The sequence below is a fragment of the Eriocheir sinensis genome, chromosome 5 (assembly GCF_024679095.1).
Source record: "Eriocheir sinensis breed Jianghai 21 chromosome 5, ASM2467909v1, whole genome shotgun sequence".
NCBI lineage: Eukaryota > Metazoa > Arthropoda > Malacostraca > Decapoda > Varunidae > Eriocheir > Eriocheir sinensis.
In genome coordinates, this window is record NC_066513.1 from 15,984,868 (window position 1) to 15,997,271 (window position 12,404).

The window sequence follows — 12,404 nt, forward strand, 5'->3', positions numbered from 1 at the left end:
AGGATAAATGGCTCTAGGGCGGGTCTGGCTCTCCTCTCACGGGGTGAAGCATTCAGCGTCAGCTCTACCGGTTCCTGTGACGTGCCTTCTTCGGAAGGTGGCTGGGCATCGAGTGCAGGTGAGGAGGGTGATGAGGCGTCAATTGCAGGAGGGGCGACGATGTTGGCCTGGATAAACTCCTGCAAGGTATCAACAGTACTTGTTAGTTCGGTGATCTTCTTCTCGCCAGCCGTCAGCCTTTCGTCCTGTTGAAGGAGTCTCGTTTCCATCTGCTGAGTCAACAGGCAGATCTTGCAGACGGTCGATCGTCCTGAGAAGAAATGACCAGAGAAGTTTCCTGCAAGTTTAACATTTCTTGAGCGCCATCTTGGTAAGGAGGAGGTATCTATATATTTGCTTTGCTTTTTCTTTTCAGAGGGCAGAGGGACGGCGTGAATAAGCGAGAATAAGTGAGAGAGAGAGAGAGAGAGAGAGAGAGAGATGGGAAGGCGAGGGAGGAGATAGGGATGGAGGGAGGAAGAGGGCGAAGGAAAGGGGAGAGAGAGAGGTGGGAACGAGATAGGGAGGAGGAAGGAGAGACAGAGAGGGGCAAGTGGGGGTAGTAATGAGAGAGAGAGAGAGGGGAGGGCAATGGAGGGGAGGCGAGAGAAGAGGAGGAGCGAAACGCGAGAGGGAGGGAGGAGGATTACTGGTCTCTGGGGAATAATCTGGTCAAGTCAGGTCAGGTAGGTCTGAACACCTGCGTAGGAAGTGGCGTCGGAGTGGAATCTGGAAATATATAAAGAATGTGGCGGAAAGAGTGTAACACTGTGTTTTGTGTATAGGTGTATATATGTTTTACAGGGCGCTACGGCGAGCGGGTCGATACAGGCGGAGAGAGGTCGTCCAAATAAGGGCACCACTTAATCCTGTCCAATGAAGCACGTGGTCGCACAGCAAACAGCACACCTCTCTGGCAGCTAACTCGGTTGACAATAAGCAGTACGCAGCACGACGCGAAATAGCACACGGCACACAGCAACCAGTACAGTACAGTTCAGTGCACACGAGGGTGGTTCGCACGGAAGGGTGAGGGCCTGGGGGTGAGGGCAAGCGCTGAGAGAGAGAGAGAGAGAGAGAGAGAGAGAGAGAGAGAGAGAGAGAGAGAGAGAGAGAGAGAGAGAGAGAGAGAGAGAGAGAGAGAGAGAGAGAGAGAGAGAGAGAGAGAGAGAGAGAGAGAGAGAGAGAGAGAGAGAGAGAGAGAGAGAGAGAGAGAGAGAGAGAGAGAGAGAGAGAGAGAGAGAGAGAGAGAGAGAGAGAGAGAGAGAGAGAGAGAGAGAGAGAGAGAGAGAGAGAGAGAGAGAGAGAGAGAGAGAGAGAGAGAGAGAGAGAGAGAGAGAGAGAGAGAGAGAGAGAGAGAGAGAGAGAGAGAGAGAGAGAGAGAGAGAGAGAGAGAGAGAGAGAGAGAGAGAGAGAGAGAGAGAGAGAGAGAGAGAGAGAGAGAGAGAGAGAGAGAGAGAGAGAGAGAGAGAGAGAGAGAGAGAGAGAGAGAGAGAGAGAGAGAGAGAGAGAGAGAGAGAGAGAGAGAGAGAGAGAGAGAGAGAGAGAGAGAGAGAGAGAGAGAGAGAGAGAGAGAGAGAGAGAGAGAGAGAGAGAGAGAGAGAGAGAGAGAGAGAGAGAGAGAGAGAGAGAGAGAGAGAGAGAGAGAGAGAGAGAGAGAGAGAGAGAGAGAGAGAGAGAGAGAGAGAGAGAGAGAGAGAGAGAGAGAGAGAGAGAGAGAGAGAGAGAGAGAGAGAGAGAGAGAGAGAGAGAGAGAGAGAGAGAGAGAGAGAGAGAGAGAGAGAGAGAGAGAGAGAGAGAGAGAGAGAGAGAGAGAGAGAGAGAGAGAGAGAGAGAGAGAGAGAGAGAGAGAGAGAGAGAGAGAGAGAGAGAGAGAGAGAGAGAGAGAGAGAGAGAGAGAGAGAGAGAGAGAAACGCAAACCCAAGCTTTCTGAGTAGAAGTCTGGGCAGCATACCAAATATGCCACCGATGAGCTAAAAGGTCACCCTGCCAGAGGGCACTTTTGCAGCCTATACCTGACACCCCAGCCCCACACTGTGGACATGAAGGTGACCAGCACTCAGTGGTGTTCACTACTGGGCTGCCATATAAAACATGATAATTTGAGATATTCTTAGTTCAGTTCCTGTAATTATTCAAATTGTAAAATGTATTTATATAATAATGTTAAAGCATTACACAATTGAAACTTCACGTCATAATTTGTATGACTTTGTTAATGTGACTAGATACTCTATTGCGAAAATTAGGATACAGTCCAAGTTTTTATGCCAACTGCTGTTTAACCTGTATTACCTGAAAGCTAGTTCGGGGCTTCTATATTGAGAATTATGGACTTCCAGTTTGCTGATGGTGTGAGTTTGTTGACATCCAGGGTGGTACTGCACATGGGGCAACTCTCCCCATCCTCTACCAGTCTATAGAAGGAAGAAAATGAATATGGTAAATATGATACTGGCAGTTACATGCACTTCAGATTGAAACCTTCTTGCATTAATATTAAAAGAAGACAAAGTGGATATTGGATATATCAAATTGTTTACCAGCTGTATTCCTTACTCCAAATAGATGAGTGTGTGTATTTACCTATTTGTAATATACAGGACCTGAGCTCAAAGTCGCCCAGTCCTGTCTCCGAATCTATATTTGGCCAAGCTTTCCTTCATTTTATGGACACTGCCCGCTTCAACAATGTCTTTGCTAAGTCCATCCCATGTATCCACACTCCTGTATGGAAAACTGTACTTCTTTGTCTTTGAAACAAGTCCCCTTTCTCAATTTCTTGCTATGTCCTTAGTTGCCTCCTCCCTTCCATCTTGATTAAATAATTTCTATCCAACACTTCCATTCCATTTGTATTCCTGTACAATGCTATCAAGTCTCCTCTTTCTCTTCTTTCTTCCTGGGTTGATAAGTCCAGTTGCCAGTATGGTTGTGAAACAAGGAAATGCAAAGGGGAGCATGTGCATTTGTCTGAAGAGCACAGCAAGAAATGGGAAAAAAACAGCATCCAAATCACAGATTGTCACTACTCTATCTAGGCATTAATTTAGTTGTGGGAAGTAGGGCATACATCTTGGTGAAGATATTGGAGATGATGATGAAACAGCTTCATTTCTTTTAAGCATGAATTTTCTTTTAAAATATGACAAAAAACTTGTTTATCGATGGTGGAAAAACATAATAAAACAGAAGCTGTAATGAAGATGAAGCAATGTAGTAGATAGGAAGACACCTCCTGAAACGGGCGTAAGCCACTCTTGGTGAGGTATATATGGGAAGCAAGGAGGATGCTTCAAGCCCACCAAAGACCCTTCTTGTGTCCTAACTTTCTGTTTCCCTATTGTCTCAACACCGAGAGTAGTTCAACTTGCTTTCTAAAGACAGATCCTCTCTTTCCACATCACACTGCATACCAACAACACACACAACATTTCCAAAAATTTTCAAATTCAAAATGGCTTTTGTTAACAATGCCTCAGGGTCCCTGCCTGGGGTGGGGACTGCAAATGCCCCCAGAGTGGACTTCACTTTCAGCCCTCGACCTAAGAGGTGTCTTGATACCTTTTCAAACTTTCTCTTTATTAACTTCTGCAACATTCGCAGTCTTCACTCTAATTTTCATTCTGTGGAATACCATCTCTCCTCCTCTAAACCTCACTTTCTCTTCCTCACTGAAGCACAGGTTTCTGAGGCTACTGACAGCAATTTATACTCTCTTCCCTCCTATTATCTCTATCTTAGATTTCAATCTAAAGCTGGATGTTGCTTCTACGTATGCAACGACATCACTTGCTCTCGTGTCCACAACCTTGACTCTTCAGAGTTTTCCACCATCTGGCTAAGACTTCATTGTCATTCTATTCCTAAATACATCTGTGCTGTTTATCTCTCACCTACCTCTACTAACTTTGTAAAATTCTTTGACTACTTGAATTCTAAAGTGGAGCACATCTTGACCCATTCTCCCTTTGCTGAAATCTCCATCTTAGGAGATTCAATGTTCACCACCAGCTTTGGCTTTCATCCTCTTTCATTAACTAGCCAGGTGAACAAGCCTACAACTTTGCTATCTTCAATGATCTAGAGCAGTTGGTTCAGCACCCTACACAAATTCCTGACCGTCTTAGAGACAGGCCCAATAAACTAGACCTCTTCTTTACCTCTAACCCTTCTGCTTACTCTGTCAAACTGTTCTCTCTGTTGGGCTCCTCCGATCACAACCTTATTTCTGTATCCTGTCCTATCGCTCCTGTACATCCTCTGGTCCCACCGAAGAGGCGGTGCTTGTAGCATTTTGCTCCCGCTCAGTGGGATGACCTGAGGATGTAGTTTTCTGATTTCCCATGGAATGAATACTGCTTCCAGGAGAGAGACCCCTCTGTGTGTGCCCATCGCATCATAGAGGTGACTGTCTCTGGAATGGAGGCACACATTCCACTTACTCTCTCTACTCCTCATGCTAAAAAGCCTAGGTTTAATTATGCTTGTTCTCATGCTATCAAAGATAGAGAGGCAGCTCACAAGAGGTACCAGAGCCTTCGCACTCCCGCTAACCATGATCTTTACATTTCTGTCCGGAATCATGTCAAATCTATTCTTCGACTTATCAAAAGCTATTTCATCCATAAGAAATGCATTTTTTCTAATTCTTCCAGAGACTTCTAGCACCTGGCCAAAAATATCTCCTCCAATTTCACTTCTTCATCTTTCCTCCTCTCCTTAACCCTGACGGCAGCACCGCCGTCGCATCTATCTCTAAGGCTGAACTCTTCTCTCAAACTTTCTGTAAAAACTCCACTCTGGACATATTCCTCATGCTCATCTCCCCTCTGACTCCTTTATGCCTGTTATTAAGATTCTTAAGAATGATGTTTTCTATGCCCTCTCTGGCCTCAACTCTCAGAAGGTTTATGGACCTGATGGAGTGCCTCCAATTGTCCTTAAAAACTGTGCTTCCATGCTGACACCCTGCCTGGTCAAACTTTTTCGCCTCTGCCTATCAACACCTACCTTTCCTTCCTGCTGGAAGCACGCATTCATACAGACTGTGCCTAAGGGCCGCTTTCACAGTCACTTCGTTTGTTTTGATCATTATCAATGGCGGCGATCATCGCTATAGTTTTCCACGTGAAACTGGCTGATGGGGTAGTGGCGGCTGCAGAGGAAGCGAGAGGTGTTGAGTGTGTGTGGTAAGGTGCGGGGCTAGGCTAACCCCACATTCACAAATACCCTATCAGCCAGTTTCACGAGGAAATACTATAGCACCGATCGCCGCCATTGGTAACGATCAAAACAAACAAAATGACTGTGAAAGCGGCCCTCAGAGGGGTGCCCATTCCAATCCCTCAAACTACTGCCCTTTAGCTTTACACTCCTGTCTATCTAAAACTTTTCAATCAATCCTTAACTGGAAGATTCAAAAGCACCTTTCCACTTCTGATCTTCTATCTAATCGCCTGTACGGGTTCTGCAAAGGGCATTCTATTGGCGATCTTTTTGCTCTTCTAACCCGTAAACTGTGCCAGACATCTCAAGATGCTATGAGTTAGACTGTGCCAGACATCTTAGATGACACATGTTCCAAGGTGAATATTTATATTTCCCATAATGCCAAAGTATATTCCAAAGAACCTCGTGTGGCAACATCATCCCTCTTTCGCACCATGTAGTCACCATCGTCATATTAGTTGCTCTTTAGCAGCCATGGAGAGTAGAATTATGTCATCTACTGATGCCAACCAGTCTCATAATAATAATTATAGCTCCTGTGGTCGTGACCGAGGGGGAGGCACAGGAGGGGGTAAAAAGAAAGTATTGGTAAAGAGAAAGATTGTAGTAGACAAATTTGAAAGAAACAGTGATTCAGATTGCATTCAACCATCAGATTCAGCTGGTCTGAGGAAGTGTGGCAAGCGTGAGGCCGTGAGCATGCTTCTGGCGCTTAAGGTCACCGTCACAGACACTCTGCCTCTCCAACAGTGCGTAAAGTTACTACCTAGCCTAGTCACTCACTGACACCATCATCACTGTCCGATGGTTCAGAGTGGCAGAAAGATGAGGAAAACTACAATGGGGGTATAAGAGAATAGTCTGGGAGCTAGCAAACATTTAATTCACATCTCGAGTACAAAAGGTTTGAGGTATGGAGTTGTTAGGATGATGTGACACTTTTGGGGACACCACCAGGGGGAGCTGTTAACAAAACCCCCAGATATTGGTTTCAAACACATCTTTGAGTACATTCATCAAACCTGTGCTAAATGACTCTCTGATAGAGTAGGAACCACATGAAATAACTCTGCCGCCATGGGGATAAGTCCATTTCTGAGTGACCAGTTGCAACATTTAAATCACATCTGAGTACATCCACAAAACCTATTGGAAAATGTTCCTTGGGTCTTACTGCATCTATAACAACTCATCTGAGTTGTCACCTTTGGGGATTAACCATATTGATATAAATAATTACATGCATGAAAAACAGGTGCTGAACTGTTCTCTAGTGTGTTCTTCATCATTATGTTGACGTCTGAGTTGTCACCGGTGATCATGGAATGACACGCCCCACATCTTGATATAAAGCACATATCAGCTCAAAACAGGTGCTCAAGTGTTCTCTAGTATGTTCTTTACCAAATTATGTACACTTCTGAGTTGTCACTAATTTTCTGACATTATCAATTCAAAGAAAATGTCCCACTGGAAAATTATCATCTCAACCAAGCGCATGCATAGTATGTAAATTCAACTCTGTACCGGGCTTGATATTGAGGTATACAGGGAACTACTTTAGGAAACAACTTTATTGTGTTACAAAATTCGCCATTGCTGAAGCAAAGGAATCAACATTACAAACTATGTACAAAGCAAATGAAATTCATGAGTAAATAATTCTGCAAAAGACCTTCACCCAGAAAACTCCTGCCATCAATTGTGCCTCTTCTATATTTCGTTCTAAATCAAAGCCAAGTAGCATAGTCCATTATGCCAAGAATAATTTCTTGATCATGCCTACAACTTCATAAAAACAAAATCACATCTGTTGCCAACTAATCCCGCTAATTATCCAACCATATTCAAAATAACACTTTTCATGTCAGTGTTTACAATTATTATGTGACATCTGTGGGAACATAATGATAAATGAAAATGACCTTGGACTAACTTCTTTCATCGTCATCAGAGCTTTCGGCGCCTTCTTCATCTGATGATGCGATTTCCATGCTGTTATCAGGGTCCTCCTCCTCTCCCAAATCTCGCCCTTCCTCAGGGACCAAACCTGCCGGCATTTGTTCCCCTTCAAACCATATTGGCATATAGTTGCCATCTACCAACTGCCAGCTATCCCTTTCTTTCGGATCCTGCATGATTTCCAGCACAGGGTCATTCACTCACATGTGCTTTATATCAATATGTGGGCGTGGTCATTCCATGATCACCTTTGACCCCCTCAGAAATGGGTTAATCCCCATAGGTGACAACTCAGACGTCAACATAATGATGAAGAACACACTAGAGAACAGTTCAGCACCTGTTTTGAGCATGTACGTAATATGTGCTTTATATCAATATGTGGGCGTGGTCATTTCATGATCACATTCGACCCCCTCAGAAAAGGGTTAATCCCCAAAGGTGACAACTCAGATGAGTTGTTATAGATGCAGTAAGACCCAAGGAACATTTTCCAATAGGTTTTGTGGATGTACTCCAGATGTGATTTAAATGTTGCAGGACTGGTCACTCAGAAATGGACTTATCCCAAGAGTTATTTCATGTGGTTCCTACTCTATCAGAGAGTCATTTAGCACAGGTTTGATGAATGTACTCAAAGATGTGTTTGAAACCAATATCTGGGGGTTTTGTTAACAGCTCCCCCTGGTGGTGTCCCCAAAAGTGTCACTTAAGAGTTGCATTTTTTTGGTCCCCAGCCATCATCCTAACAACTCCATACCTCAAACCTTTTGTACTCGAGATGTGAATTAAATGTATGCTAGCTCCCAGACTAGAAGACTCAGCTAATGAACTGTGTGAGGGAGGGGTGTCAGCTGGGATGGGAGAGGAGGGGGAGGCAGAGGAGAACAGTAGCCTCAGAGACATGAGACAACGCGTACTCCATTCATCTGGTCTGATGGATCATATTTTGTGCCAGAGATTCATAACTTTGACAAGAATATTGCCGGTGTGACTAATGACTGGCCTCTTGATAATGATGCGCAAGAGGTTGATTATCGAAATTGACAAAGTGATGTTTCCTGTGATATATTTTGTTTGTTGTAACTGAAATGAATAATTCGTGGCAAGAGAATGTTCAGACGTGACTGTGCTGTGTGTCATCTTTCCTTTGCCACCGTCCTATCTACCCCGTCACTACCAGCGCTCCCAAGGTCGCCTCATATCCGCAACCTTTATCCCGCCATCATTGCCACATTAAGTGAATTATTATTATTTTTTTTTGCACTATTTGGTGCTCAACATGTCTCTCTTGGGTGTTGTAATACTAAAAATTGTTTTCCACCAGATTATTGTTTTGCCATTTATTGTGCACCCAGGAGCTATTCCCAAATCTTAATTGCACAGTTTATGGGTTAACTGACTCGGTCATCCTCTCTTAGCCGTTTCGGTGAAACTTTCTCAGTTGCGCTAGACATATCGAAAGCTTTCGACAGAGTCTGGCACAACTCTTTGCTTTCTAAACTGCCCTCATACGGGTTCTATCCTTCTCTCTGTTCCTTTATCTCCAGTTTCCTTTCCGGCCGTTCTATCTCTGCTGTGGTAGACGGTCACTGTTCTTCCCCTAAACCTATCAACAGTGGTGTTCCACAGGGCTCTGTCCTATCACCCACTCTCTTCCTGTTATTCATCAACGATCTTCTTTCCATAACAAACTGTCCTATCCACTCATATGCTGACGACTCCACTCTGCATTATTCAACCTCTTTCAAGAGAAGACCCTCTCAACAGGAATTGCAAGACTCCAGACTGGAGGTCGCAGAACGCTTAACCTAAGACCTTGCTATCATTTCCGATTGGGGTAAAAAGAACCTTGTGTCCTTCAATGCCTCAAAAACCCAATTTCTCCACCTATCAACTTGACACAATTTTCCAAACACCTATCCCCTATTCTTCGACAACAATCAGCTGTCACCTTCTTCTACACTAAACATCTTCGGTCTATCCTTAGTTCAAAATCTCAACTGGAAACTTCACATCTCCTCTCTTACTAAATCAGCTTCCTCGAGGTCGGGCGTTCTGTATCGTCTCTGCCAGTTCTTCTACCCCGCACAGATACTTTTCATATATAGTAAACCCTTGATATAACGGACAAATTTGGGGGAGCTTAGTCCGTTAATGCCGAAAGTCCATTATAAGCGACGAAAATAAAAACAAAGCAAATTAATACCGACAAACCTAATAAACGTAGGTACAGTATATAGTTTTTTTTTGTTGTGTATGTTGCCTGCACATTGTCTATATAGCCACACAACACACTTGGCGATGGACTGCGGGGCACTGAGACCGCCAGGTTGGCAGTGGGGCTCTACAGGGGGGGCCGTATTGTAACGGGTATAGGTAAAATTGCGCCAATCTCGCACTGGTAGACGAACCTTTTTTTTTGGGGGGGGATAGTTTTGGGGTGTTATTAAATAATCTGATAACTGTTTCTGTCACAAATCATTAAATGATTGACTTTTCAATGCCTGTTGTACACTTGCCGCAGCCCACAGCTGCTTTGCAAAATAACTCTCAGAGATTTACATAGATAGATTTACATAGAAAATCAGACCACACAGACCCCATGGTCCAGACTTGGTGGTCTGTCCTTAAACCTAAGTGATTTTACATTAATCAGAAGACTCCAAAACGTTGCATTTCTACTCTAGTTGATATTAAGTTGAAGGAAGTGACGGTCGAGCTTATTTTTGAAGGAGTCAATCGTGTTACACTGGACCACTGATGATGGGAGCTTATTCCATTCTCGCACTACAACGTTGGTGAAGAAAAATTTGGTGCAGTCTGAATTTACTTGTCTACATCTGAGTTTTACGCCATTGTTCCTCGTGCGCAAAGTGTCATCGATCATAAACAATGTTGATCTGTCTACATTCGTGAAACCATTAAGTATTTTAAAACATTCGATCAGTTTTCCTCGGAGGCGACGTTTCTCAAGAGAGAACATGTTAAGGGTAGAAAGCCTTTCTTAGGATTTGTTGCAAGGAAGGGATAATTTGACGCTGAACACCTTCTAATTTAGCAATATCCTTTGCATGGTGAGGAGACCAAACTGTACCGCATATTCCAAGTGGGGTCTGACTAAACTGTTGTAGAGCGGGAGTATTACATCTTTATTCTTAAATAAAAGTTTCTTTTAATGAAGCCCAACATTCTGTTCGCTTTATTTGCTGCATCGATGCATTGCTGTGAGAATTTGAGGTTTGACGCGATTTCGACCCCCAAGTCCTTGACGCATTGAACGCTTTTGAGTTTAACGCCGCATTTCGTAATCAAACTTTTTATTCCTCGTTCCAACTTGAAGGACCTGGCACTTGTCTACGTTAAAGGGCATCTCCCATCTATCCGACTGTTGAAATTTTGTGCAAATCCTCTTGGAGGCTTTGCCTGTCTTCGCCAGTGAGAACCGAGTTACCAATCTTTGTGTCGCCTGCAAATTTACTAATGCGGTTATTGAGTCCAACATCCACGTCGTTGATGTAAATAATGAAGAGCACTGGGCCAAGAACGAGCCCTGAGGGACGCCACTAGTGACAGGCCCACTCTGAGTTAAATCCGTCAATCACTACTCTTGTTGTCTGTTGCTCAACCAATTCGCGATCCATTGGTTTACCTGACCGTCAATACCTATTTGTTTTAATTTGTAAAGTAATTTATGATGCGGACTTTATCAAACGCTTTCTGAAATCAAGATAGACTACGTCCAGTGATTTGGTTACGTCATAAACAGTGAAGAGGTCGTTATAAAAGGTTAATATATTTGATAGGCAGGATCTTTTGTTTCGGAAGCCATGTTGTGAGTCCCCAATTAATGAGTGGCTTTCAAGGTAACTCACAATTTTGTCTCTAATTATGCCCTCAAGTAGCTTACCTACAACCGAAGTTAGACTAATGGGCCTGTAATTACCTGGTACTTTTTGTCTCCTTTCTTAAAAATCGGTGTCACGTTAGCCTTTTTCCAATCTGAAGGGACAATGCCTTGTCGCAAGGACATATTGAATACGGTTGTGAGGGAGGAGAGTATTTCGCTCTTCTTTCAGCAGAGTTGGATATACTTTATCAGGTCCAGGACTTTTATTTGTTTTAAGTGATTTGAGGGCTTTAAGGACTTCATCGGGTTTTATTTCAAAGTTAGACAATGCATGCTCGGGATTTACATTAGTACTGGTGTTGGTGGTGGTGGTGGGAGGACTGTTATTATTAAACACCGAGGAAAAGTAATTATTTAATAGGTTTGCAACGTGTTGGCTGTCAGTCACTAGTGCACCGTCGCTGTTTATTAAAGGTCCAATTCCACTTCTGATCGCCTTTCTGTTGTTTATGTAACTGAAGAAGGATTTCGGATTATTTTTACAGTTGGCTGCAATATTTTCTTCATATCTACGCTTTGCCTGATGCACTAATCTTTTTACTCGTCGCCTTGCATCATTGTAAAGTCTAATGTTTTCGGTTCAACTTGCTTACAGTTTCCACATTTCACTCACTGCTCACAAAGATCATAAGTGGACAAACTAGAACAAAACCAGGCAAATTAATGTTTTTTCCCCCTAGTGCACATTCGTGGTGGACATCATAACGACTTATTTCTGCGAGGAGGTATTTCTCGTAACACCGGCCGGTGAATTGGACCACGCAAGCCGCCGCCATACCCGTCCCGGGCTGCGTATTTCCATGCCCCACACTTACCTAACTGGGGGGCTTAGCCCCTCAACCCGCATAAGCTGTGTTAGTACCCACACTAACAAACTAAATCAGCTTCCTCGAGGTTGGGCGTTCTGTATCGTCTCCGCCAGTTCTTCTCCCCCACACAGATGCTTTTCACTCATAAGTGCCTCGTCTGCACTCGTATGGAGTATGGATCTCACGTGTGGGCGGGGCTCCACTCACACAACTCTTCTGGACAGAGTGGAGTCTAAGGCTCTTCGTCTCATCAGCTCCCCTCCTCTTACTGATCGTCTTCTACCTCCTAAATTCTGCCACCATGTTTTATCTCTTTCTATCTTCTATCGATATTTTCATGCTGACTGCTCTTCTGAACTTGCTAACTGCATGCCTCCCCCCCTCCCGCGGCCCCGTTGCACACGACTTTCTACTCATGCTCATCCCTATACTGTCCAAACCCCTTATGCAA

The 12,404-nt window shown here is 43.9% G+C and overlaps 1 protein-coding gene across 2 annotated transcripts in view; it reads right to left on the minus strand.

The window, feature by feature from the left end:
* Positions 1-1,872: 1,872 nt before the first annotated feature.
* The window catches only part of LOC126984659 (WD repeat-containing protein 19-like), a gene marked incomplete at its 5' end in the record, with an annotated part of 77,723 nt that continues 67,191 nt past the window's right edge, over positions 1,873-12,404 (minus strand). For both annotated transcript variants that reach the window (XM_050838528.1, XM_050838519.1), the window contains 1 exon segment: positions 1,873-2,457. In XM_050838528.1, coding sequence (XP_050694485.1) covers positions 2,343-2,457 — 115 coding nt within the window.